This window comes from Rattus rattus, chromosome 8 (genome assembly GCF_011064425.1).
Source record: "Rattus rattus isolate New Zealand chromosome 8, Rrattus_CSIRO_v1, whole genome shotgun sequence".
Classification (NCBI taxonomy): Eukaryota; Metazoa; Chordata; class Mammalia; order Rodentia; family Muridae; genus Rattus; species Rattus rattus.
Genome location: NC_046161.1, coordinates 17,955,685 through 17,983,551, shown reverse-complemented (window position 1 = coordinate 17,983,551; position 27,867 = coordinate 17,955,685). Strand labels below are relative to the sequence as shown.

Here is a 27,867-nt window from a genome sequence, read left to right as displayed (position 1 = left end):
GCCAGGAGGATGTCAGGCTGTGTGCGGAGTCCTATACAGGCCATGCTGTATATGGTCACGCATGGCCAGTGGGACTGAGAAGGTTGAAGCTAGCCAAACCCAGGACATGAGAATGGTTATGTGTGTGTCTGGGGGTGGAGGTCCCAGCCATGTTCCTGCATGGACGTCAGAGGACAACTCTGGAGTGTCTGTCTGTCCTCACCCTTCACCACTCAGTTCTGTCTTGGCAGCAATTGCCTTCACCCACCTTGGTTAGCTTGGCACTAATGCCCTGGAGTGTGATGGTTCTGGGTGCCCACCAGATGGTCTAACGCTAGAGGCCAATGCTCAGTTCTTATCTAGAGTCCCATAGATAAAACGCAAAGAGGACAAATGAGTCCAAAGCAGAGAGAGAGGGAAGGAGGGAGGGAGAGAGAGAGAGAGATCCTGGGAAGCATATGAAAGTCAAGGTCACCAGAGCCTACCCAACAAAGATTCATGGGTAGGTTGCCATTTTGATTTTTTTGTTTTTTTGTTCCCCCTGAGACAGGGTTTCTCTGGCTATCCTTGGAATAATTCATTCTGTAGACGAGGCTGGCCTCAAACTCAGATCATCCTGCTTTTGCCTCCCAAGTGCTGGAATTAAAGGGGTGCACCATTACCGCCTGGCTTGTTTGGTGTTTTTAAAGGTTTATTTTGCGGGGCTGGAGAGATGGCTCAGTGGTTAAGAGCACTGACTGCTCTTCTAGAGGTCCTGAGTTCTATTTCCAGCAACCACATGGTGGCTCACAACCGTCTGTAATGGGATCAGAAGCCCTCTTCTGGTGTGTCTGAGAACAGCTACAGTATTCTTATATATAATAAATGAAAAATTCTTTAAAAAACAAGATTTATTTTGCTCTCTCTTTCTCTCTCTCTTGTTTCGTGTGTGTGTGTGTGTGTGTGTGTGTGTGTGTGTGTGTGTGTGTGTGTCCTTGAGCATAAGAACAACAATGCCAAGCAACCAGAGCTCCAGGGACTAAGCCACTACCCAAAGACTATACATGGACTGACCCTGGGCTCCAGCTGCATATGTAGCAGAGGATGGCCTTGTTGGGTCACCAGTGGAACGGGAAGCCCTTGGACACCCCCCCCCCCGTGTAGGGGGGAGGGAGATGGGATAGGGAGCTTATGTATGGGAAACCTGGAAAGGGAATAACATTTGAAATGTAAATTAAAAAAAAATCAAAAAAAAAAAAGCAAGCAAATAGAAGACTCCCAACCCCCCCAAACAAACAAAAACAAAACGTCAGAACTGGCTTGTAACCAGCCTAGGCTACTGAGACCTTGTCTCAAAAATGAAAAAGGAACAGGAGAGACAGGCTCAGTAGTTAAGAACACTCTTTCTTTCTTTCTTCTTTTAAAAATTTACTTATTTAATGTATATGAGTACACTGTAGCTGTCTTCAGACACACCAGAAGAGGGCATCAGCAGATCTCATTACAGATGGTTGTGAGCCACCATGTGGCTGCTAGGAATTGAACTCAGGACCTCTGGAGGAGCAGTCAGTGCTTCTCTTTTTTTTTTTTTTCGGAGCTGGGGACCGAACCCAGGGCCTTACGCTTGCCAGGCAAGCGCTCTACCACTGAGCTAAATCCCCAACCCTTGCAGTCAGTGCTTCTCAACCGCTGAGCCTTCTCTCCAGCCCCAACTTTTATTACTTCTTTTTTTTTTTTTTTTTTTTTTTTTTGGTTCTTTTTTTTTTTTTTTGGAGCTGGAGATCAACCCAGCGCTTCCTAGGCAAGCGCTCCACTGAGCTAAATCCCCAACCCCTCTTTTATTACTTCTAAAGAAATATATTTTTGGTGTCTTCTCAATGTTCCCCACTCTTCTCTGCTTACATGGACCAAGGTGTATAGAGATCAGAATACAACCTGTGGGAACCAGTTTTCTTTTCCCACCATGTGGGTCCCAGAGATTGACCTCAGGTGGTCAAAGTTGGCAGCAAGCCTCTTTACCTGTCTTAGCTATCTTGCCAGCCCCATTACTGTCTTTGAGACAGGGTCTCACTATGGAGTCCTGGCTGGCTTGGAACTATGTAACCCAGGCTAGCTTCAAACTCACAGAGATCCACCTGCCTCTGCCTTCTGAGTGATGGCTTTAGAGTCACCTTGTCAGGCCCAGAGTGCTTTCCCCCCCTTTTTAAATAATAATTTTTCTTGTTTTTATAATGTGTATGGATGTTTTGTCCGCATGGATGTCTGCAGGGTTTCTCTGTGTAGCCCTGGCTGTCCTGAACTTGCTTACTCTGTTGACAGGGCTGGCCTCAAACTCATGACATTCACCTGCCTGTGCCTCCTAAGTGCTGGGATTAAAGGTGCGTGCCACCACAGCTGGGCTGAGAATTTTGCTTTAATCAAAGACTTGTGTTGGGTGTGTGTGTGTGTGATGAGGCCGATGGGTATCAGAGGACAGGTTTACGTAATGCTGGAGTGGATCCCGGGTTTTCATGCAGGAAGATGAATGCTTTAAACACTGGATGGCACACCGGCCTTGCTGACCTGCACTGAGCAGTTTGTTGCTTCTGTGACAGTGCTGAAACCTGCTGGGATTCAAGGGAAGAAGGAACTGGAGACTTCCCTACAGTTTGGATGTGAGTTTTGGTGGAGTATGTGTCATCGGTGAAATGGACAGTCCCTCAGACTCTGGAATCTGGAAGGCTCAGGCACTGAGTGGGGCCAGCATAGAGGAGGAAAAGGCCACCATTGGGCAGCAGGGGTGGGGCAGGGAGGGCCTGTCACCAACTTCAGGCAAAGGGCAGCTTAGGACTAGTACCCTGACCTGTCATCCCACATGGCCCATGTCCCTGTGACACCTGGCTGTGCACATGGTGCTCAATCCAAAGTATGCTGGCCTGTGTTGGGTCACTCCACTTTTCCCTAAGCCCAATTCCAGCTTCTTGTCTCTCAGATGAGAAAGGACTTACGTCCTGGCACCGCAGAACGGCCATTCAGTTGTCCAGTCAGCAGCACAGCTGGACGTACGGCTGTTTATAGTCAAATTCAGACACAGGAGCTGCTTCCTGACACTGAAGCAGCGCTCCAGCCTGCCTGCCTTCCTTTCCTTTCTGGTTTTTCTAGCCAGGGTTTCTCTGTCTAACCCAGGCTGTCCTGGCACTCAGCTCTGTAGATCAGGCTGGCCTTAGACTCAGAGATCTGCCTGTGTCTGCCTCCTGGGCGCTGGGACTAAAGGCCTGCACCACGAGTTCCACCAGCTCTCTCCTGACAGCAGAGATCAAAGGTCACATAGAACCTGTTAATTTTGGACTTTTTTGCTGTTTATAATGAAGTATATTATTATAACCACTCTTTGGCCTACTTTACCTTCCCTGTAAAGGACTCACTTTTACATGCATGCACATATGTATGGACGTATGTATTTAACTCGTGTAGAGGAGAAACTTAAGCGAGTCAATTGTCCCCTCACCAACTGGGCAGCCCTGGGGACCAAACCCTGGTGTCAGTGTGCTGTCTCTTCACACCAGCTTGCCCCACTAAACTAGAATTAAAAAACCATTCACTTACTCATTTTACTTTATGGGAGTTACTCTCCATGTGTACCATGTGCATGCCTGGGGCCCAGGGCCAGAGGCTTCAGTTCTCATGAAACTCGAGTTAGAGGCAGTGGTGAGCTGTCATGTGAGCTCTACAAATGACCTGGGTCCTCTGTGGGAAACGCAAATGCTCTTAGCTACAGAGCCCTCTCTCCAATCCAAGACCCGTATTTTACATTCCGTTAGAGATTGTGTTCATAGTTCAAGAACACCCAGACCAACTCATATACATTAAATAAAAACAAATAAAGTTTTTTTGAATTGTGGTCTAGCAAGCTGGCATAAAGGCACAGAACAGCTGACAATAGATTCAACCTGACTCCTTCCTCTACTTGGACTCTGCAAATCAAACTCAATCTGTGAGGCTTGGCAGTAAGCACGTACCTGCTGGGACAAGTTCTCATCATAGTCCTGGCTGTTCACACACTTGCTGTGTGCAGTAAGTGACCCTTGAATGCAGAGATCTGCCCACCTCTGCAGGACTGAAAGTGTGCGTCACCAAGACTGGCTCTGGGGCTCACTTTTGGTTTATGGCTTTGCTATGTGTATCTTATATACTATGTGCACGCACTGTCCAGAGGCCAGAAGTGGGCACTGGATCCCCCAGGCCTGGAGTTACAGATGGTTGTGAGCCTGTGTGGGTGTTGGGAATTGAACCTGGATCCTCTGGAAGAGCACCCAGTGACTGCTGAGCCGCCACTCCAGTCCCTATTAACGCTTTATTTTTTCACCCAAGACAGTTTCTCTGTGTAGCCCAGGCTGTCCTGGAACTTACTGTGTAGACCAGATCGGCCTTGGACCCAGAGATCTGCCTGCTTCTGCCTCCTGAGTGCTGGGATTTAAGCTAGGACTCATTTTTAAACTGGTTTCTCAATCCAGAATACTACAGAACAAAAGAATTGGCAAATTGTTTCTCTAAACATTCACGATAATTATTCCAGAGCATTCAAATCAGCGCTAGCCAGGTGTGGTACAGGCCTGTAATCTCGCAGCATTTGGGATCATCATGAGATATCAGCCAGCTGCAGCTACATACAAGGACACCCTGGGCTGCATGCTGGCCTCAGAACAATTTAAAGCAGCCAGAACACGGAGGCCTGCTGGTCTACACAGTTCCAGGACAGCCAGGGCTACACAGAGAATCCCTATCTCAAAAAACTAAATAAATGAATAAATCCACCTGCCTCTGCTTCCTGAGACTAAAGGTGTGCTGGGATCAAAGACGTGCCTGTACTGAATTAGTTCCCCAGAACTAATTCTTCATTAACTTTTTTGAGACAGGGCCTATGTATGAATTCTATGAGTCCTGGAATTCACTACACAGGCCTTGAAATCAGAGACCTTTCAGTCTCTGCAGCCACTGGTGCTCTTGGATTTTTCCCTCCCAGAAAGTCTCCTGTGAGGTGTGTTGTACAGTGTGTCTCTGTGGTACTCCTTGGTCCCAGACTTCCAGGGCCTTTCCCTTCCGAGCTGTAAGACTCTGGGAAAAACCTCCCACTCTGGAGTGGAGCAGAACACTTCCCTTGGGGCACGGATGGGCAGAATGAGCAGTAATGGAGCCGGAAGGCAAAAGGGCTGCAGCCAGAACCAAGGCAAGTCTTCCTTTAAAAGAACACAACTTTTTGGATGGGAGAAATGGCTCAGTGGTTAAGAGCACCGACTGCTGTCGCTGTCACAAAGGACCACCGTTTGGTTCCCAGCACCCACACCAAGTCACGTGTGCTTCCAGTTCCAGATCCAATGCCCTCTCTCGATCTCTGCAGGCTCTAGAAACATACTTGGTGCACATATATACACGCAGGCAAAACTTCACACATAACATGTCCAACACACACACACACACACACACACACACACACACACACACACACACACACACACACACACTCTCAAATGTGAAGGCATGTGCATGGCGTTAAGAGGTCAATAGTGGGTGTGGGCTCTGGTTCACTTGACGCAGGGTCTCGTCACTGCCTGGCATGCTAGGTGGAGAGCCAGGGGTTCTTCCCTGTGTCTCCCTCTTAGCACAGGACTGCTGGACTACATCAGAGCCTGAGCTTGCGCTGGTGACTTTGTGCTAGAGGCACTTTCACCTGTGGTGGGACTTCCCCAAATGACGGACAGACAGCCTCCGTGTGTGTGTGTGTGTGTGTGTGTGTGTGTGTGTGTGTGTGTGTGTGTGTGTGTGTGTGTGTGTGTGTGTGTGTGTACACACGTACATTTGCACATGAAGGCCAGAGGTGGATGTTAGGCATAATTTTTTATTGCTTTCCATCCTATACTGAGGTGGAGGCTCTCACTTGGATCCACAGCTTACTGACTGTGGATGTGTGAGTGGTAGGGATGCAAATCCCAACCTGTACCCCTGGCAAGGCCAGTACTTTGCCATTAAGCTAGGCCCAGTTCCTAAAGGTCTTTCTTCTCTGAGGCCCCAGGCCCTAATACTGACAGCAAGGAGTCCAGAGAGGCCAGTGATGGTTTGTCATTGGTTTAATTTATTACTGTCTGACTCCAGTGACACTGACATACCCGCGGGGCCTGTGAGCCTCCCGGAGAGTCGGCCCTGTCCAGTAAGATACAGTACAAGGAGTGGACGGCACGCGCATGCATCCACACTGAGCTACAGTGACTGGGGCCTGGGGAGGTGGATGGTGCTCCCAGGAGGTCCCCTCTCTAGACAGTTAATGCTGGTAGAGACTCGAGGCCAGACCAGGGCCAACAGACAGGCCTATACTTCTCTGCCTAAAAATGTGGAAGGTTGCATGTGTACAGTTCTCCAAGTTCGAAACTACATCTGGTGCTACCCATCACTGCTAAGGGCTACTCCATCTTGGCCGGGACGAGCGCCTCAGGGTCAGAACTCAGGAATGTCTGGTTCAGTCTTCCTCGCTGCCACTTCCTGAGCGGTCCTGAAAGAACAGGGCATATATCGTTTGTGAGTAGGGTGCTGCCTAGGTGCTCTCCGATGCCACAGTGTTTTCAATGTTGTGGAAGGACCTTGGATCTTAAGGGATAAATTCTCTTAAGGCTGCAAAAAGAAAGCTGCATCAAAACTTGGACCCTGCTTTGTGCCATGATAGTTCGGTTACCACTGGGCCTGTTCTATGGGACAAACAGGCTTGGGGGTGAAGGACGGGCCACCATGGAACGCCACAAGAGGCAGCCAGCTCATTACAGCCATTCTTGAGAATGAACATGTTGTCTTCTGACTGCCACTTTGGTATCTGTCTAATAGAGCTCAGATTGGCCTCGCACTTGCTAGGCAACCAAGGGTGGTCATTACCTCCTGATCTTCTTGTTCTCCCTCCCGAGTCCTGGGACCAGAGGTGCTCAGGTGCTCACCACTATGCCCACAGCTGCTATTGTAGTACACTTTATTTTGAGGGCTGGAGAGACTGCTCAGTAGTTAAGAACTGGCTGTCCTTATAAAGGACATGAATTCCTTCCCAAAAACCCACACAGTGGCTCCCAACACCCTGGAACTCTAGTTCTAGGGGGTCCAATGCTCTTTTCTTGCCTCTATGATCACTAGGCACACATCCATACATGCAGGCAAAATATCTATATACAAAGACAACAGTTAAACCCCAAATAAATAAACAAGAAAGCCCTTAAAAGAAAAATTAAGAATCTCTATATAGCCCTGGCTGGCCTGGAACTTGCTATGTGTACCATGCCGGGTCTAAAACACAGACAGTTCCCTGCCTCTGCCTCTGACTGCTGTGAATGAAGGTGTTGGACTATGATGGTCATACTTGGCTTATTTTATTTTATTTTTACTTATGTAGTGTATGGACATATGTCTGTGTGCATGCAGTGCCAAGGAAGTCAGAGGCCCGGGATATCCTGGTGCCTGAGTTACAGGCAGTTGTGAACCACCCACGTGAGCGCTGGGAACTGAACTCTGATCTTCCACAAAAGCAGTAATGCTCTTAAGGACTGAGCCATCTCTCTAGCCCCTCCCCATTTTTGTAAAATTATTTTGATGTGTGTATTTTTTTTGCATGTATGTTGTGTGTCATGTGTGCCTGGTGTCCACAGAAGCCTTAAGAGGGTACTGGACCCCCGGGACAGGAATTATAGATGACTATGAGTCTCTACGTGTGTGCTGGGAATTGAACCTGGGTTCTGTGGATGAGCAGCCAGTGCTTTAACCCCGAGCCATTTCTGCAGCCCTCTTTATTTTTAATTCACTGGTCTTTTGTGTAAACTGCCCCATATAAGACAGAGCAGAAGCCTGTGGACCCAGCCTGTGTCCCATGGCAGAGTAGAGCAGAAGGCTTCTAGTATCCGGTGGCCCTGCCTTCCTCAGACACAGACACAGACCCATCCTGTCCTGTCCTGACTAGCTACTCTGCTGGCTGCACCAGGAACCCAGAGCCTAGGTTACAGAACGCCGAGCCTCAGTTTACCCATCTTTAGAGTGGCCTGGATCTGGGACTGGCTAGGGTGAGGATGGCTGCAGTGCTCTTACCTCCTCCTGCTCCTCATCACTGTCATCGTCACTCACGACAGGCTTGGCCCGGGACCCCCGGCTTGGCCGCCGCCTGCCCCCCTTCAGTCGGTCCTGGGCCTTCTCCTTTCGACCCAGCTTGATCTTTACCTTGACAGAGCGAGCTGTGGGGCGGTAAGGAAGCCAACTGTTAAGTAAGGCACTGGTGGAGGCATCTTGGTCAGTGGTGGCTCCTGCAGCAGCTCTGCCCTTCCCCCTTACTCACACTCAGACTCAGAGCCTTCCTCCTCGCCCTCCTCCTCCTCCTCGCTTTCCTCGCCTTCACTGTCATCCTCCTTCTCGATTTTCTGCCGCACGCTGGTGAAGACAGACTGCAGGACGATGGAGTCCTCGTAGATCTGCAAGGACACGGGGCCTGTGACCCTCCTGGAGCTGCTGCTCAGCTGGGCCACCCCACAACCTTCCCCAGATGAAAAAACGCCCTGAAGAGGGGAGGGGCTGGGAGGGCTGTGCTGGCCGGTTTCCCTCATTCGGTCTACTTTTCAAGGACCTGATGTCTACAAAGAGAAATGGTGCTAGAAACATGAAATCCTGTGGGCATGGTGTTTGCTTGACCCAACAAAGCAAAACCAATCTCCTGGAAGCCACCCCTCCCAGATGTGAGAGGAATATGCCAGAAGCAGGATGGGGACCACTGCCAGCTACTTAGTCACAGAAAGGACACCTAGTACAGGGTGCCTTTCAAGAGCGTTGAGAGAACTAGAGATAACACAACTGCAACGTGGGCTAGAGAGGAAGCTCAGCAGCACTAAGCTCCCGCAGAGGCTGCAGGCTGCATTCTCATCACCCACTCAGTGGTCCACAGCTCCCTGTAACACTCCACTGCAGCCCACCCCTCTCCTGCCTCTGTAGACGCCAGTCACACATGTAGTGCAGAGACCCTGCTGGGCAGCAATGTGTGGCCCCTAGACTACTCCTCTCGGCAATAGTGCAGCAGCCCAAACTGTGCAAGTTAAGCACACAAACCCCACTAGTTGCAGAGGAATGAGAGTCGTGTGGATGCTCACCAAGGAGCCCTCGAGGTTGAAGGTCTGAGCATTCTGGCACAGCAACATCACGTCCTTCTCCAGGTCATTGAGGCTGCGGTACTTGTGGTTTCGGATGCGTTCCTGTGGGGAGAGAAGGAGGGAGGGAGGCCTAACTCTGGGCACCATGGCCTCCTGCCCACCCATGTTGTCACTTTGACCTGGCCGTCCTCCCACAGCCCCAGATTCTCAGCACCCACGCACCTTGATCTTCTTGAAGTCCACAGGTTTCCGGATGAGCTCATAGTACTCAGGAAGTTCCTTGCGAGAGGGGAGCTGAATGAACACCTCACTGAGCTGACGTCCACTACTGCTGCAAGGTGACATAGTGTGTGTCACTCCCGGGCATTAGTCCATCACCCCAGAGACACACTGTACTACTACACAAGGGCAGAGGATGCGAATTTAAAGACCTGGTAGTTCCTCATCTTTCTGAGAAAGTGTTTTACTATGCAGAACAGACTGGGCTCAAACTCAAGAGAGCAGCCTGTCTCCATCCAACTGCCGGGATTGAAGGCAAGCACTCCACGTTTGCTCTGGGAGTTACTTGAGTATCTGAGGTCTTTTGACTGTTAGTACATCCCTGACAGATAACAAGGTCCACTGGTAGCATGTGTGTGAAGTCCAGTGACATCTCTAAGTCCAGCCGTGGAAGCAGTGCACACTGCCATCCTCAGGAGGGTGCGCATACCCAGGCCACTCTTCTTACCATCAACAGTTTTACTCTGTAGACCAGGCTGGCCTTGAGTTCACAGAGACCCACCTGTCTCTGCCTCCTGAGTGCTGGGATAAAAGGCTTCTGCCACCACAGCCATCCCATCCAACTTTCTTTCTTTTTTGTTCTGTTTCCTGTACTACGGAAACCACACTTGCTTGAACATGAAGAACATGACAGGTATCTTCCTGACGTCACAATGACCAGGGACGCCACGGAGCCAGGGTATTGGGAACAAACCCCAAGATGGAAGAGGATGAACACAGCTGTGTCCTAGGCTCTCCACAGGGACAGCTGCTACTTCCCACAAGGATGGAGTGTGTTTGGGGCTACCCTGGCAGCCGTCCTGGCCTGTTCCCACAGTCCTCACCTTAATGGTTCCTATGGTAAGCAATGTAAGCAGGCTTTGCACCTAAGGAGCGGGTAGAGCCACCACCAGCAGAGCAAGCGAACCAGGCTTCCTAGGCTCTATGAGTGGCTGGTGCAAGGGGCCAGGGTGTACCTGTCCCCTGGTCAGTCACCTGACCTACAATCGTCCAGCACCTCAAAGACCCCAAATGGCAGGACAAGCAGTGAATAGAGAAGAGGAAGCCATGCCCACTGGGGTCAAGAGGCTGGGCTCTGAGGGCAGGAGGGGTCCTTGCGGCACTGAGTCCTGACTCTCGTCCTTTCTCAGGTGGCCCAGGGTGGACTCTGACTGGCTGTGTAGTCGAGAATGACCTCGACCTTCACTCTCCCTCTTCTTTAAAGTCCTAAAGTCTGCCGGGTGCTGGGGGCACACATTTTTAGTTCCAGCACTTGGGAGGCAGAGACCGCTGGATCTCTGAGTCTGGGGATAGCCTAGTCTACAGAGTGAGTTCTACAACACCCAGGGCTATCCAGAGCCTGCTCCAAAATACCAAACCAACCACAAAAAACAAAGTATTTCCCTAAATTCAAAACAGGCTGAGGTCATGGTGTACACCCTTCATTTTAATGCTTGAGAGGCAGAGGCAGAGGCAGAGGCAGAGGCAGAGGCAGAGGCAGAGGCAGAGGCAGAGGCAGAGGAGAGGACTCCTGTGAGTTTTGAGGCTAGCATGGTCTACATAGGCAGTTTCAAGCCAGCCAGCCAGTGCAACATAGTGACACCTTATCTCAAAAATCCAACCAACCGAATATCATGTTCCAGTGGACTCCATACTATTAGTCTATGGTCAGCACAAATTGGTCTTGGTGGATTATAAAGAAAAAAAGGGGAAAAAGTTAGGAGGTAGAGGCAGACAATGAGTTAGTGTGAGAAGTAGGCAGTGAATATAATAAAAATCCAGAAAGGGCTGGGGATTTAGCTCAGTGGCAGAGCGCTTGCCTAGGAAGTGCAAGGCCCTGGGTTCGGTCCCCAGCTCTGAAAAAAAGAACCAAAAAAAAAAAAAAAAAAAAAAAAAAAATCCAGAAAAGTACATATACATTTTCAAGGGAAATTCTAAATGGCTGGACCTGATAGAACTCATCAGCAGAGTGTTTGCCTAAGACCCTGGGTTCCACCCCAGCACCACAAAAAAACAAAACAAAAAACCCCAAAAAAACCAAAACCAAAATCAAAACAAACAGACAAAAAACAAAACAAACCAAGCAAAATGACCTAGCAGACCATTCACCAGGCCCCATCCTGGTATTCTCAACACAGCTCATTTCTGGAAACGGTGACATGGGAGTTTTGCGGGCTTGTCATGGAGGCTCTGACTCTGAGGCCATGAGGGACAGGCCAGTCAAGTGCCTGCTACAGGCTGCTTCTGACCTTGTGCTCTTCTCCGTTTACGTAGGCCACAAGGCCCCGAGGTGGACGAGGGAGCCCCTTGGCCACAGATCTGACAGACAGAGGTTTTGTTCCTGCCTGGCACACCCTCGGAGCGGCTGCCACTGCACCCCAGCATCTGCTCACGTCTGTGCTAGCACTGTGCTGAGAAAGCTAACGTGCTTGAGTGGCATCAGCATCTCTCTGCTCTTCACTGTGGATGTGACAGGACTACATCCTGTCTTGAGTTTCCTCTCTACGAGGACAGAACGTCTCTGAACTGTGAGGAAAGGTAAACTCTTTCTTCCTCAGTTTCCTCTTGACAGGGCATTCTATCACAACGACAGAAATGAAACCAGTGGTGACAAAAGCTGCTGCAGCCATTATCCTGGAATTCCATGGGAGTGGCTATCCACCTAACCTTCCCATTATTAATACAGTTTCCCTCATGCTGTAGTAACCCCAAACTGTAAAATTATTTCGTTGCTACTTCAGCAATGCAATTTTGCTACTGTTATGAACTGCAATGTAAGTACCTGGTATGTGGTTCCCAAAGGGTCACGACCCACAGGTTGGGAACCAGTGATCTAGAGAAACCTGCCTGGCACACCCTCGGAGCGACTTAGTATGCTCTGCCCAGCACTTGGTGACATCTTTCATGGCTAAGTCCTGTTGTCAACCTGACATTTACTGCCATCTATCTGATCCTAGAACTCTGGCTGTACACAGGAGCAACGCTGACCAAGTTCTGGGTCTTCTAAAGATTTTTTTGTTTCTCTAAATACCCTTGTCTGGCCTGCAACTCACTATGTAGCCCAGGCTGGCCTCAAAATTTCAGAGTTCTTCCTGTCCACGAAGCCCATTTCTTCTAGAAAGTTCCAAAGCAGCGGCTGGAGGTCATGGCTGACAGTGCATGCTGGGCCATTCATGTCTGTGCTATCACACGGTGCTCAGCGCCACCTTGCCTCCTGAGATGAGTGGTGAAGGATGCTGATGGCAGTTGTATTTGGATAGAAAATTCTGGGTTGAACAAGTCAAGCTGCAGTCAGCTAAGGCGCTGAGATGGTAAGGAGCTCTGGCACAGCAGATGCCGTCAGTACTTTGGGGCTTTCACACTGTGATGCAATGCTACACCAGTTCCCTCCCAGTCCTCAGGCTCATCTGCCAAGTGTCACCCAGTGAGAGGTGAACACACCACAGCCTGTCATACTTCAACAGCCTCCCAAGCCCTTTCAGATGTAACCTCCCTGAGCCGGCTGGCCCAGAGTGCTCCAAACTCCACTCACACATTTCTCGTGACGTTGGTGCTGAACCAGCCTTACATATATAAATCAATGCTTAGGCACAGAGCTACACCCAAAGGCCTATAATCCTGACATCCCTGTGTCCCAGAGTGGCTCTGGATAATGGGATTGGCTCAGATTGGTCTCTTCAAGCGCTCTGAGGCCTGCCCAGTCTAGCCTCCTTCCACTGATGTAGCTTCACAGGTGACATGTCCTGCTACTGCTAACAGGCACCAGGACTGTGTCTATTCAGTATTAAGAAGTCAGCAGTTGGGGTTGGGGATTTAGCTCAGTGGTAGAGCGCTTGCCTAGGAAGCCCAAGGCCCTGGGTTCGATCCCCAGCTCAAAAAAAAAAAAAAAAAAAAAAAAAAAGTCAGCAGTTGGGGCTGGAGAGATGGCTCAGTGATTAAGAGCACTGATTGCTCTTCCCGAGGTCTTGAGTTCAAATCCCAGCAACCACATGGTGGCTCACAACCATCTGTAATGATAAACAATGCCCTGCCCTCATCTGGTGTGTCTGAAGACAGCTACAGTGTACTCACATACATAGAATAAATCTTAAAAAAAAAAAAAAACAGGGGTTGGGGATTTGGCTCAGTGGTAGAGTGCTTGCCTAGCAACCGCAAGGCCCTGCAAGGCCCTGGGTTCGGTCCCCAGCTCCAAAAAAAAAAAGGGGTTGGGGATTTAGCTCAGTGGCAGAGCGCTTGCCTAGGAAGCGCAAGGCCCTGGGGTCGGTCCCCAGCTCCCAAAAAAAAAAAGAACCAAAAAAAAAAAAAAAAAAGCCAGCAGTCGAGGCCTGGTGTGGTAGCACACACCTTTAATTCTACTACTTCCAGGGCTTGGGAGGGTCTCAGGAATTTACGAGGCCAGCCTGGTCTACATCATAATGAAAGCCTGCCTCAAAAACAAACAGACAAACAAACCGCTAGATAGTGGTGATGAACACCTTTAACCCCACTGGTCTACTGAGAGAGTTTCAGGACAGCCAGGGATACGTAAAGAAACCGTATCAAGAAAAAACAAGAAGCCAGCAGCTGTGGACACTCAGGTTTAGGGGCCCGGTTTTCTGCAACACTGATGGTTGAGCATGTGTTCATTCAAGCTCTGCTCTGGATTGGGTATGATGTGGCTAGTTGTCAGGGCAATGGAGATACCATGAGGACGACACATATTAGGGAAGAAGCCCTTGGTCACAGGAAACTCTCCCAGGCACTCAGCTGGCAGCGGATGGATGGGCCAGCACCCTTTCCCAGTCATGGTCAGAACCTGGCTTTGCTCAGGGGCTGGAGGGGGCTTGTTTGACACGCTCATTTTAAACCCTTTCCTTCTCTTTACATTACGGTGTTTGGGCTGAACAGATCTTAAGTCATTTATAGGGCCTTACTGTCCTGTTGCAGGAGCATCGCATAGAGACATGTGTACTTGGAGAATGTCCCCACCACTCTTCACATCACCAAGTTAGAACTGGTCACCCTGACACGATGTTCTCCCCAGTTGTGAGCATTTCCACCCTGTCTGCCTGCTTGTGTCCCCATGCGCAGCAGCAGGCTTCAGAGTCACATACTCACTGCTGTTCACAACTTAGTCATGTGAACAAAGTCTGATGAGATAGGCACAAAGGAGCAAAGACAGACCCAGGTGGCTGAGGGGCCTGCATTGTCCTTGCAAACCAACTTATAACAAAGACAATCTACTGTAGAACTAACTCCCTGCAGACTCTGTGCCTACCCACGCCCTTTGTGGATGAGCTCTGACAAATGCTTCTGTGGATGAGAACAGAAGGGAATGGAACCTGAAACTCTCAGGGCCTGGATGGTGTGACCAAGCTATGAGAACCCGCTGTCAGCCGGGACACAGGAGTGAGGGTGGCGGCCATAGCTTCCTGGTTGGGTTTCACTGCTTTAGTAATAGCTAATGACCTGGGGGCAACAGTTAGGGACAGAGTCACTGCTGTTTCCTCATGCACTCTGCTAGAGCAGAGACTACCTCCACTCACTCCCTGTCGTGTTTCATCACAACAGAAAGGGATGCAATCTAGAGTCCAGGGTTCAATTACTGAGGCCCTGCCAGAGAAGTCCTTGAATTGGTTTACAAGCCCCCTTGGGAGTCAGCAGCCTGGATGGGGCCCCTAACTGTGTTGCCACCACATGGACAGGGCATTCCTCCACACCAGCTCAGCTGTTAGAAATAGTTACTGTCAAAGTCTGTTCCTTTCTTTCTTTTTTTTTTTTTTTTTTTAAAGGTTTTTTTTTTATTAAATTACCCTGTAGCTGCCTTCAGACACACCAGAAGAGGGCATCAGATCTCATTACAGATGGTTGTGAGCCACCATGTGGTTGCTGGGATTTGAACTCAGGACGTTGGGAAGAACAGTCAGTGCTCTTAACCACTGAGCCTCCAGCCTTTTTTTTTTTTTTTTTTTGAGGACAAGGTTTTCTATGTGGCCCTGGTTATCCTGAAACTTACTCTCTGTAAACCAGGCTGCTGAATTCAAGTGATCCATCTACTATCCCTTCCTTCTGAGTGCTGGGATTAAAGGCATGCACCACCAAATCACCAATTCTTTGATCACGTGACAGAATCTCATGTGCCCCAGACTATCCTGGAATTAACTTCTGATCCAACTGCATTTACTTCCTGGATGTATGTTGGGGCAATGGTTGTGCACTTCCAGTGCTGGGATGGAACCCAGGCCATGTGTACACTAGGCAAACATTCTGGCATCAATGCACAGACCAGTCCTGGAAACAAAGTTCTTATGGTCTTATGTTGGTCAACAATAGGATCTGAGCCTAAGGTTTAATAAGCCTGGGAGACCCTATGTGGAGTCCAGTGCTGCACCAGACACAATTTCCAACACCTCCATTTGGTGAAGAGATCCTGAATATGGCACTAGAGGAGCCAGGCTGAAATGGAACAGGTGACTACAGGTTCAACAGGTCCATAGTAATGGCAAGAAATCATCTGGGGTCTAGGGAGTAGATGCAAGTGGACAGCAAGCTAGCTGAGGCTAGAGGCAGATGGAGGATGCCCAAGGACTGTCTGCAGTACTGGGTAGTCTTGGCCCAGACTGAATTTGTCAGCAAACAATCCATTTGTAGCAACCTCAGTGTCAAAGGACACCTCAACCTTCATTCTGAGGCATCAGGGGGTGGTGGGTATTTTGGTATAGGAGAACAAATGGGATGGAGAGTTTGGGGTAATGATGTGGAGATCATGCCTCAGAAGGGTGGCTTACACAGCACATGCAGAGGGATGGAATGGGATGGGAGGTCTTCCCAGGGATACAGATGCTGCTGACTCTAGGAGACAGCCAGGAGGCAAAGGGTCTAGCACCCCAGACTCAGCACAGCTCCCCGTCATAGTCCTGCCTGCCTGTGAGCTATGGACTCATCATTGCTCTCATCCTCAGCTGCCTGCTTTCCTTGGTGTGTAAATGTCTGACCCAGGGCAAGAACCTGAAGATGAAATCTGTCTCATAACCAGAACAGGTGGAGCTTTAAGTAGATTCAAAGGTGAGCCTTAGGTGGAGAGACAAGGAACTAGGTCAGGGCGCCCCAACTGAGTTGCACAGTGAACTCTGCCTGTGGCCTGGCCTGCAGCTCGCTCCGCCTTCCTCTGGTCAAAGTCTGCTGCAGCTTCTGGGCCAGGTGCTAAGCAGATGGATTTGGCCACAGACTTGGAACCACCTAGCAGCATGCCCAGATGTCATTCAAAGGTTGACAGGGTGAAAAGCCCAGGGCAAATTTAATTTGCCCATCTGTCCTGAGGGTTGTCTCATGGCCCCTTTACTTGGGAGAGCAGATTTGATTGTAGGAGTACCTCAGGCACAGGGCCACAGCTTGTCTGCAGGCATCTTCTCCCTTCCCCCAGCAGTGCCTCTCTCTGCTAAAAAACATCTGCCTGCTGCCTCTATACACTGAGCACAGGCTAGAAGACACTGGGGTCTGCTGAGAAGCCACAGGCAGTGCTAAAATCTCTGGTTTATTCCTGGGCCTCAAACTTCTCCCTACTCAGCGGTCTGACCACTCAGCTTGTTTCCTCATTTGGAAACGGAGGCATAGGGTTAGAACATAATTCTAAAATTTACAACTTTCAACCTTCCAGAAGGTAGAGACAGATACGCTCCGCCTGGCAGTGTGGATGCTTGTCCACCACCTTGGAGTGTCAAGTACTGACACCATCCATGCCCTGTTGTCCTACAACGGCATGGCAAAGGGTACAACTTGAGTCATCATGACTTCAGTACAATGGGAACAAGGGCTCTGGAAGGTCTGCAACCTGGGGACAGTTGAGGGGTCCAAAGACCTTGTTTGCCTGGGCCAGTTGGCCATGATGGCGCCCTCTAGTTCTCTGAAATCTGTTCCTATGCATTTGAAAGGTTCTCTTGGTGCCCTTGTTTTAGGACAAGGTATATACCCCAACTCCTGAGTCCATTCTGAATGTTTGTTTGTTTGTTTGTTTTAAAGATTTATTTATTTATATGAGTGCTCTACCTGCATGTGTGCCTGCATGACAGAAGGAGACATCAGATCTCATTACAGATGGTTGTGAGCCACCATGTGGTTGCTGGGATTTGAACTCAGGACCTCTGGATGAGCAGTCAGTGCTCTTAAATGCTGAGCCGTCTCTCCATGTTTTGATTTCAAAGTAAAACCTTCTATCCCACCTCACTTGCACAATATGGCCTTTGGCTGGGGATGGTGCTCAGGGCTACGTGTGCATGGCACAGCTTTACTCTTGGGCTAGCAGCTCTCTAACATGGACAGAAGACTGCGACTGCAGAGAGAGCAGCTCCGCTTCAAATAGGTGGGTAGCCAGAACCCTTATAGATCTCAGTGAGTTCAAGGCCAGTCTGGTCTACAGAGTGAGCTCCAGGGCAGCTAGGGCTATGCAGAGAAACCCTGTGGGGTAGGGTTGCGGGTGGGGAGGAGAGAAGCAGTTCCAGGTTTAACTAGGCTTGCTGCATATCTGAGTAGATGGCTTTCGGAAGCAATCTGAAAAGATCCCAATCTGTAACCCCAATGGTTAGAAGGCCGAGGCAGTTGGACTGCCTTAAAGTTGAGACCAATTTAGGCTATAAATAAAGCAAGTGCTTGCCTCAAAAACAATAAAGGGGATTGGGGGAGGGGCTGGAGAGATGGCTCAGAGGTTAAGAGCACTGTCTGCTCTTCCAGAGGTCCTGAGTTCAATTCCTAGCATTCACATGATGACTCACAACCATCTGTAATGGGGGATCTGATGCCCTCTTCTGGCCTGCAGGACTATATACAGGCAGAAGACTATATACATAATAAATAAATCTTAAAAAAAAAAAAAAGGAAAACAACAAAAGGTCCAAATGTTTTTCTTGAATATTTCATTTGATGGTGCAGAGTGACCCAGGTTCAAAATTCCCAGCACCTACATGGTGGCTCACAATCACCTATAACTCCAGTTCTAGATGATCTTATACATTCTTCTGGTCTCCGCCAGGCACACACATGGTGCACAGACATACATGCAGGCAAACATTCATGTACATTAAAAAAACAAATAAAAAACCAAAAGTTTGATGCTCACCAAGGTTATACAGCCAGCTCCTGTCTAAAATAAGAAGCAAAACTGAAGTTTGATGCTACAGTGTTATTTTCCCCATGTTCTCTCTAGCTACCTTACAACAAGGTAAGCCTCACTGGACCTGGCTTGTGAATACTGCCTGCCATGTCAGAAGCCAGTGCTGGCTCAGAACCTTCTGGATGACGCATATGGCCTCTGTCCTCAGGTGCTGCAATGTGATCTATGAGCCCTTGAAATGCCACTCTGGGTAGGAGGTAGGGCTGTGATTTAAGCTGGTGCGTCTGGGTCAGGCTGACCAGCAGAGGCGGTGGATACAGAGGTCAGTCATGGGAGTGGCCAGCTGTGAGTACATAAGAGAGTCCCAAGCAAACCCCTGGTGCCCAGGCATCCTTGACTGTATCACCAACATTTGCATGGGAACACCAGGAAGGGGGAGAAGTGAGAAGATCCTCCTTGAGCAATTGCAAGCAGGACTTCCTGGAAGCTGCTGCTACTGAGGACAAGGTACCATTGCTCCGTGACCTTCCGTTTATTATCAGAATTATGGATGTTCTGTTAGCTATGTCCCTTGGCCATTTTCATCACCACCTCTCTACCACAATGAAGCCAGACTTTTACTTAAGTTTGCTTCGCTTGCCTTCCAAGTAGCAAATTTAGTTGTGTCAAAAGTATGTACAAAATGAGTCACTGTTGTACCTAAACATCATTTTTAAAATTTTTAACAAAGTAAGGTAGGTATCTGACCAGAAAAATGAGGCAAGGCTGTCTTTCCTCAGGTGACATGTGACTGTGGCTATCAGAAACCCATGCTAGAGTGACAGGACCTGATTCCAACAAAACCAAAGCTCATCACCCCCTCAGAGACTTCCTGTGATGATCCTTCGCTCTGTAGAGTATGGCTTCCTTGATACTGTCCATTTTAGTTCATTTTAGTTAAGGTCACACAGAAACCAAGTATCAAGCCCCAAGACATCTGGTCCCCCAGGGTTCAATATGAGCACAGTCACTGTCCCACTAGGTGCACAGCATCAGCTCTCACTTTTACTACATAGGAGTCTGGGCCCTGCAATAGAGCCATCTTGAGAAACCAACTTGGAGAGAGAGTGTTCACCTTTCTAACTGCACTGTGATCACGTCCTCTGTGATCTGCAGACTGTTCTGTTCATGCTGGGTGAGTCATCTGTTACATCCTGGACAATGACATGAGGTGAAGGACGCATTTTCAGTAGGGTACAGAATGCACAAATGACAAAACGGCTCCTCTGAAAGTAACCGGGGCCGTGGCATTTGGTTCTTCATGGTGAAAGCAACAAATCTTTCACAGGTACTGCTCCAGATACACCACATCCAGTGAGTGCACACACTGTCGATGACCTGCTCACATCCAGGAAGAAAGGTTCAGCACTCAGGCCCCACAGGAGGGCACTGCAGCTCACTGCCTAGCACAGTGGATGGGTCCGGAACGTCACCCACGCTGAAGTACAGTGCTCTGTAGGTAAAGGCCTGCTAGACATCAGCAGTAGCTGTGCCCAGAACTCTCACACAGAGGATATTACAGCGGCCAGGACTTCACTCCCCGTCCAAGCCTTCCTGTCCAGAAGAAGGAAACCCTGCTGCCGTGGACATGGGCTGGGCTCTTGGGTTGAGCTCGGCTCAGGGTGAAGCACAGTTGCTGCACAACCTTGCCATCAACTGCCAAAATTTTGGATATCTTGAATGTCTTTCAATTCTTTAATTAAAAAGTTAATGTAATGGCTCAGTATGTTGTTTTTTTTTTTTTTTTTTTTTGTTCTTTTTTTTTCGAGCTGGGGATCGAACCCAGGGCCTTGCGCTTCCTAGGCAAGCGCTCTACCACTGAGCTAAATCCCCAACCCCTCAGTATGTTTTTAAACACTTATTGTGTGGGAGCTTACAGCACAAGTACACACATGGAAGTCAGAAGACAACTTGTCAACCCTTGTCTACCATGTGGATCCCAGGTAGCAAGTTCAGGCCACTGGGCTTGGTGGCAAGTGCCTTTACCCATCAAGGTATTGTTTTGTTGTTTTCTGAGACAGGTTTTCACTATGTAGTTCAGACTGGCCTCAAACTTGTGATCATCCTGCCTCAGCCTTACCCCCAACTCCAAGACTGGGCACCAGCACACGGAAGTCACTCTGGCTTCGGTGTGCACTTCCTGAGATTGTGCTGTGTGCAGGAATCCTGACACTCCTTCCCATGGTGGCTGGGTCACAAGGAACCCCCTCAGGAGGTATGTCTGCATGCCTCTTACCCATGTTTATATCAACTCATCTTTTCACAGGACGGCAAGAATCTGCATTATCGAAAAGGCTCATCATGTGGGGACCTGATTTTCTGAACTCTAGCTTCCCAGCCATTAATGATAGATGGATTCTGGATCCCATTGAAGGGACAATGGAAGATGGAAGGGTCTTTGCTGGTGGTTTCTTTTAAACTACTGTTTTACCCTTAAGAGTTTTACAACTGTCATCTATTTTTAAAGGAAAAGATGCTCATGATATGTAAGAGGGGTCAGGGGTTGTCTTCTCAAGTGGCTATCCCAAACCTCAGGAGGGCTCACTTCAAAAGCCATCTCGTTTTCCCTCTGACCTTCAAGTTTCCCTCACTTTAGTTTGTTTCTCTAAAGAACACTGTAGGAAAGGGCAAACACGTGAAAGAACACAGCCATACTCACAAAGACGTAATGGAACAAATAAGCCAGAGGCCAGTTATTTCCAATGGATTTTTACAACTCTACCTCTAAAACAAGTATTGAAAGAAAGAAGTCACTCTCCCAACAGAGTAGTCCCCCACCTACTTTCTGTGTGGAATCTGCCTGAGGTGAAAGCAGCAAATTGGAGTTGACACTTGTTTTTAAACCACTCTTGCTACATTTTCAGCTGAGGATCTGTGCCAGAACGGACTTGAGGCAGGGAACAAGTGGGTCCTGGGGGTCAACTGCAGGCCACCAGTCTTGGTGGCAGGCAACAGAGCTATTTACTTTCCAATTTGCACTCACTGGTTTAGGTACCATAACCACCCTAAAACTGTTTCACTTGCTGACTCTTCCCAGATGTATGTGCCAAGACTCACAACTTGCTATAACTCTTTTCTCTGGATGACAAAACCCTTTCATAATTTGCTTACTGAGTCACAGAAAATTGTCACCATAAAAACTCCATTAAGGGGCAAGCCTCAGCCAATGTGTGCTGGAAAGGTAAACTAAGACAGCAAGCACTGGAAAGGTGAGCAAATCACAGGTTTCGTGCTTCCCACCTTAGGCTAGTCAAGGCCTGTGTGGGAACCACTCAGCATCACTCACAGTGTGATGCCAGCTTTGATGCCTCATGTGTGGCCACTCCAGGAGTAAGTAGAACATGGTGAGATCCACAAACCCTCAACTTCTAAATGACCCTTGACACAGGGAGAGAAAGAACTACAGAAGTGCAGCAGCAAGAACAAAGGCAGCAGTCATTGTCTACACAGCCACAACTAAGCACCCATCACCATACCAACAGTTGCATCTGCTGCTACTGCTGCTGCAGGGCACGCTCCTTCAGACCAGTCCCTCCTCAGACAGAGCACCTGTCACATGCTACCTTTGCTGATACCTACACAGTGCCTCTTTATTCTGCCACCTGCTCTTTGCCTGTCACGGTGGAAGATACTGTGGGCACCCCTGCTTCAGACCATAAGCCACCCTAGGACAGGCAGGAAAACACAGACCTTCAGTGTGGCTGAGTACCAGGTCTTGCTCTCTGCTTCTCAATCACCCCCAGGAACCCTTCCGCCACTGCCTCAGCTTACCTGTCTTTGTACTTGATCACAGCATCCACGATCTTCTTCATCTTCTTGGTGAGGTTAGGTGGGTTTGGGGACAGCTTCTCGGCAGGTGGCCGCCCACGTTTCTTCTGCTTTTTGCTCTCCTCGTCCTTGTCACGGCTGCGGGTGCTGGTGGTCGGGGTGGAGGAGCCGGCCTCGCTGTCTCGCTTACGCTTACGTGAAGATTTCTTCTGCCGGACCTCCTCTTCGATCTCCTCCAGCGTGCCCTCCTCGATAGCCTTCAGGGTCAATAGTGGTAAAATAGGACAGCCAGCACCCAGGTCGACAAAGAGAGGCCGCGATACACACTCTTGGGGCCCGGCTAGGGAGGGAGGAAGCCCCACACTGACATCCTTCCAGCATGGCTGGCTCAGGACACAATATCTACTGGGAATCCTGACTTCTTTCCTGAAGGTAGGAAAGGCTGGTGCTCCTTTACTTTGATGCTCCACCCAGCGCCCATTCAGAAGACTGACCACACAGGATCATAAATGGGCCAGGTAAAAGCCCAGCCACATCAATACAGACACCCAGAAGACCTTGCTCCAGGCTCTGTCACCATCTAAAATTCATTTATATTCATGGACTGATTGACTGATTGTGTGTGTGTGTGTGTGTGTGTGTGTGTGTGTGTGTGTGTGTGTACATGTGTACACATGTAGTCGTAGGAGTGGAGGTCCTATGGAAACTGATTCTATCGTGTAGCCCCTAGAGACTGAATTCAGGTCAGACATGGTGGTAACAGCCTTCAACTGCTGAGCTACCCCACTAGTGCCCCAGCTAGTTTTTGAAATTGTGATGAGCTGTTTTAGATGTTGATTAGGATGGAGTTACAAGTGCCCACAGAGCCTAGCAGCCATCACTCTCAGCACCCTTACTCAGGCCAGTATGTGAGCCTCAGTGCAGCTTACACAGCTCAAGCTCACGGTGTTAAATGTTATCTCCTGTCACTTCTACTAATATTATTGCTGCTTATTTATTTGTTTTGATTCAGGGTTTCATGTAGCTCAGGCAGGTCTTGAACACCTGATCTGCCTGCCTCAATGTTCCCACTTCTGGGTAAGGCATGCAGCATCACGTCCATTCTTGTCCTTCTCTACAATGTCATTGTCTTCCTTTTCTCACTCTTTGTGGTGCTGAGGATGGGATTCAGGTGACAGGTAGCAGCTTGGCAGTGTCCTGATGCACAGCCCGTCTGCTGTGGATTGTTCAGTCCCATAGCTAGCTGCACTAATTTAATTCCAACCAGTCCTTGAACACTTTAAAGTGTTTGTGTGTGTAAGATTTATTTATGGGGTCTGGGGAGAAGGCTCAGTAGTTAAGAGCTGGCTCCTCTTCAATTTCTAGCATCCACATGGCAGCTCCCAGTGGTCTATAATCTCAATTCCAGAGGACCTGACACCCTTACACAGACATACAGAGGAAAACACCAATGCACATTAAAAGAAAGAAGACATTAAAAAAAGAAAGAAAAAAAAAAAGATTTATACTACTCTTTTGTGTGTGTGTGAGAGAGAGAGAGATCCTATAGAGACCAAAACAGGGAGTCATTAGACTGCCTGGAGCTGGAGTTAATGGTAGTTATGATATGGGTGCAGGGAGCTGTAGTGGGTAACTCTGAAAGAATCAAAGCCCTTATCACTGAGCCACCTCTCCAGCCTTGTCCTGCTGCAGTGCTGTGAGTAAGACCCAACTCCTTACACAGGCTTGCCAAGGCCCTGGCCCCAGTTACAAGCTCCACACCCTTCCATTGCTGCTAGAGCTGGGGAGACTGTCAGCCGACTCTCCTGAAATCAGCTTCCTCATGGTGAAAGTACTGAGGTGAAGGACACATTAAACAACAATAGTTAACTTAAAAGAATCCTCTAAGAGAACTTGGGATCAGGGGAGGAGCCTAGATACAAAACACCTAGCAGTTCAATGTTTCACACCTAAGGCTCTCAAGACAGTCACACAACACGTATGGTCTGGCCAAATCTCACCAGAAAGTGACAACTGAGCTTCAAGCTGAAGCAGGATAGAGAGGGGCAGCATCTGGATCAAGAAAGCAGCATTCGGGACATGTAGTAGTAGAAGAGACACAACTGTGGGCTCCTCTGCACACACAGGAATAAGCAACTGTTCCCCAAATTCATATTTACCAAGAACTGCAAAAAGTGCGTGCCTTATATAGACATGAGGTCCGTGTCATCAGTTGCTGATTTTGTTTTGGCAGGAGCAGTACTGACTGAATTCTGGACCTCAAACATGCTGTCCTAACACAGAGCAGCAGCTCCAGCTCTTGTTTTATAATTTAATTACATGTGGGAATCAGATCTCCTGGAGCTGGAGATGGAGGTGGTTGAGGGCCGCCTGATGTGAGTGTTGGTAACTGAACTTGGGTCCCTCTGTAAGAGCAGGACATCCTCTTAACCACTAAGTCATTTCTCATGCCCTCCAGCCTCTTATAAGATTGTGTGTGTGTGTGTGTGTGTGTGTGTGTGTGTCTGTCTGTCTGTCTGTCTTGGGGAGGGTAGCTATTAGTAAGAGCTGTTGGAGCCACAGAAACTAAAAGAGCCAAGGATATTGTCCAGGGTCTCTGAGGGAACAGGACCCTGCTGGCAAATTGCCTTCAGTATCCTGGTTCTCCGCAAATGTTTCATAATTACGTTGAGTGGCCCAATCATGGTACTTTATCTAAGCAGTCTGAGAAAGAGAAGACAGGCCTGGGTAGTGGTCAGGTGAGCTAGAATATCTGGGCACCCAGAATGACCAGCCTGAAGAGTGTCACTAATCACATGTCCACTAGCACGATGGGAGAGGACCAGCTTTAGAGGTTTCATTAATGTAAACTAAATGTTTTAAAAAGCAAGGTCTCCAGTAATCCAGGGCAGCCTTGAATTTTAGATCTCGTACCTCTTCCTCACAAGTGCTAGGGTAATAGGCATGTGCTACTATACCATACCTGACTTTATAACCGTAAATTTATTACAATTTAAGATGTGCTCCCTGTGAAAAACGTTCTCTTCAGCAAATGCTGCCAGGACAGCTGGATGTGCACATATAGCATTCATTTTAGACCCCATTCTCATACTATAGAAAACGTAAAACAAATCACAGAACTTAATGTATGAAATAAAATATGAGGACTGGGAGATATCTCAGCAGGAAAGCCACTGCTGTGCAAGCTGAGGACCTGAATTTAGCTCTCTAGTACTCACATAAACGCCAGGAATGGTGGCCTGCATCCTTAGCCCTGGCATGGGTATAAAGAGATGTCCTGAGCTGGAGAGATGGCTCAGTGGTTAAGAACACTGACTGCTCTTCCAGAGGTCCTGAGTTTTATTCCCAGCACCCACATGGTGGCTCACAACCATCTGAAATGAGATCTGATGCCCTCTTCTGGTGTGTCTGAAGACAGCAACAATGTATAAATAAATAAATAAGAAAGAAAGAGAGAGAGAGAAAGAAAGAAAGAAAGAGAGAGATGTCCTTGAGTTTAATGTCCAACCAGTTTAGCCAATAGTTAACACCAAAAGGGCCAGAGAGAAGGCTCAGTGGTTGAAAGCACACGCTGCTCTTCCAGAGGGCCTGGGTTCTATTTCCCACACGACCATCTCTAACTCTAGTTTCAGGAGGTCTGAAGCCCTCTTCTGGCCTCTGCAGGCACAGATATACAGGCAGGCAAAGCCCCCACATACCTAAAGTAAGTCTCTAGGGAAAAAAATACCACGAGACACTTGTGAAGTAATATTTTTTTAAAGATGTATTTTTTTTAAATAAGATATTTTTTTAAAATTATTTATTTATGTAGATGAGTACACTGCAGCTGTCTTCAGACACACCAGAAGAGGGCATCAGATCCCATTACAGATGGTTGTGAGCCACCATGTGGTTGCTAGGAATTGAACCCAGGTCCTTTGCAACAAGTCTTGTTGGTTAACATTCAGCCAATTCTCTAGCCCCGAAGTGTTCTACTTTTAAAAGAAGTAAAACTACAAAACAAAAGGCAAAGCCAGGCCACTGGGGCACATCTGTAGTCCCAACACTGGGAGAGGGAGGCAGGAAGATCACCATGAGTTTGAAGACAGCCTTGGGAACATAACTATCAGGCCAGCTAGGGCTGAAACAGCAGACTACCCCATAAAGTATAAAGGAAATCAAGACAGAAAATAGGGATAAATCTTTGTACCTAGAATTTGGCAAGATTTTTGTTTTTGTTTTTTTTTTTCCTGAAGCTGGGGACTGAACAGGGCCTTGCACTTGCTAGGGCAAGCGCTCTACCACTGAGCTAAATCCCCAACCCCGAATTTGGCAAGTTTTAAATATGCACCAAAGCATAAATAAGATAAATAGCACCAGGATGGCTCATAAGAGCTCACCACCAAGCCCCAGATGGCATGATGGAAGAGAACAGTCTCCTGCAAATCCTCTGACTTCCACATGGCATGGTATGTGTGCTGGCACTCATATCCAAATACGTACATACAAACCGGTCATAAATAACTTTAAGGGGAGGGGCAGGAGAGTGACTCAGGGGTTAATAGCTCAGACTACTTCTGCAGCGAATCTATTTCAATTCTTAGCATCCATGTCAGGTGGCTCAGAACCTCTACCCCTGCCCTGCAACTCCATCTTCAGGGGTCAGATGCCCTCTTCTAAACTTACTGGCTGTGAGCATGGACAAACGCACACAAATAAAAAACAAAATAAATATAAACAATATATAAATAATATAATAAAGAAAAAGGAAGAGGAGATTAAAAGGGAAACAGAGGGCTAAAGAGATGGCTCAGTGGTTAAGAGCACTGACTGCTCTCCCAGAGGTCCTGATTTCAAATCCCAGCAACCACAGGGTGGCTCACAACCATCTGTAATGAGATTTGATGCCCTCTTCTGGTGTGTCTGAAGACAGCGACAGTGTACTCATATACATTAAATAACTCTTTAAAAAAAAAAAAAAAAAAGGAAAGCAGAGAAGGGGGATCAACCTCTAAGTGTATTTATGATAAGCAACTTTAAAGATATATTGGGGCTGGCAAATTGGCTAAGCAAAGGTAGCTTGTCGCGAATCTGATGACCTGAGTTTGGTCTTCATGATGTACATAGTAAAAGGTCAGACGTGCCTCTTATCAAGTTGTTCTTTGACCTCCACATATGCCATGGCTTGGATGCACCGCTCCACAGCCCCCACATATGCACATTTCAAATAAATAGAAACATAATTTAAAATTTTTAAAAAGAGAAAGTAAGCACTACTGTGTGTTTATAGTTCCAGCTACTCATGAGACTGAGGAGTAGCTGAGCCCAGGAGCTGGAAACTAAAATGGGCAATGCAGTAAGACTATCTTCTCAAAGGAACACAAACAAACTTTTCCAGAAGATACAGGAATGGGTAAGAAACACAAAAAACACACAGCCAAGGCAAGCTGTGACAGACATTAGTGAGGACCGGCACCCATGTGGCTGGCCATTTGTTCTACTGATACCACTCCCAGGTACCCATAAGGCAAGCACCCACGGTCACTGTACATCACCCAAGACAGTCCCTCAAAGGAGGCAGCCCAAACACCCACCACCTGGTGAACAGAAAGATAACGAAGTGCTCTCCAGAACGCTGCATTAAGG

At 48.3% G+C, this 27,867-nt stretch overlaps 1 protein-coding gene across 3 annotated transcripts in view; it reads right to left on the bottom strand.

Annotated features, from left to right (window-relative positions):
• Nucleotides 1–6,044: 6,044 nt before the first annotated feature.
• Nucleotides 6,045–27,867, bottom strand: part of Smarca4 (SWI/SNF related, matrix associated, actin dependent regulator of chromatin, subfamily a, member 4) — a 91,555-nt gene continuing 69,732 nt past the window's right edge. The window contains exons 30-35 of one of the 3 annotated variants that reach the window (XM_032911080.1): nt 22,246–22,499; nt 9,315–9,423; nt 9,093–9,194; nt 8,291–8,423; nt 8,047–8,189; nt 6,045–6,481 (exon numbers count right to left, since the gene is read on the bottom strand). In XM_032911080.1, coding sequence (XP_032766971.1) covers nt 6,449–6,481; nt 8,047–8,189; nt 8,291–8,423; nt 9,093–9,194; nt 9,315–9,423; nt 22,246–22,499 — 774 coding nt within the window. In that variant the 3' untranslated portion in view covers nt 6,045–6,448. Of the gene's footprint in view, nt 6,482–8,046; nt 8,190–8,290; nt 8,424–9,092; nt 9,195–9,314; nt 9,424–22,245; nt 22,509–27,867 lie in introns of all 3 variants that reach the window. The other 2 variants (XM_032911078.1, XM_032911079.1) reach the window with 2 other exon arrangements.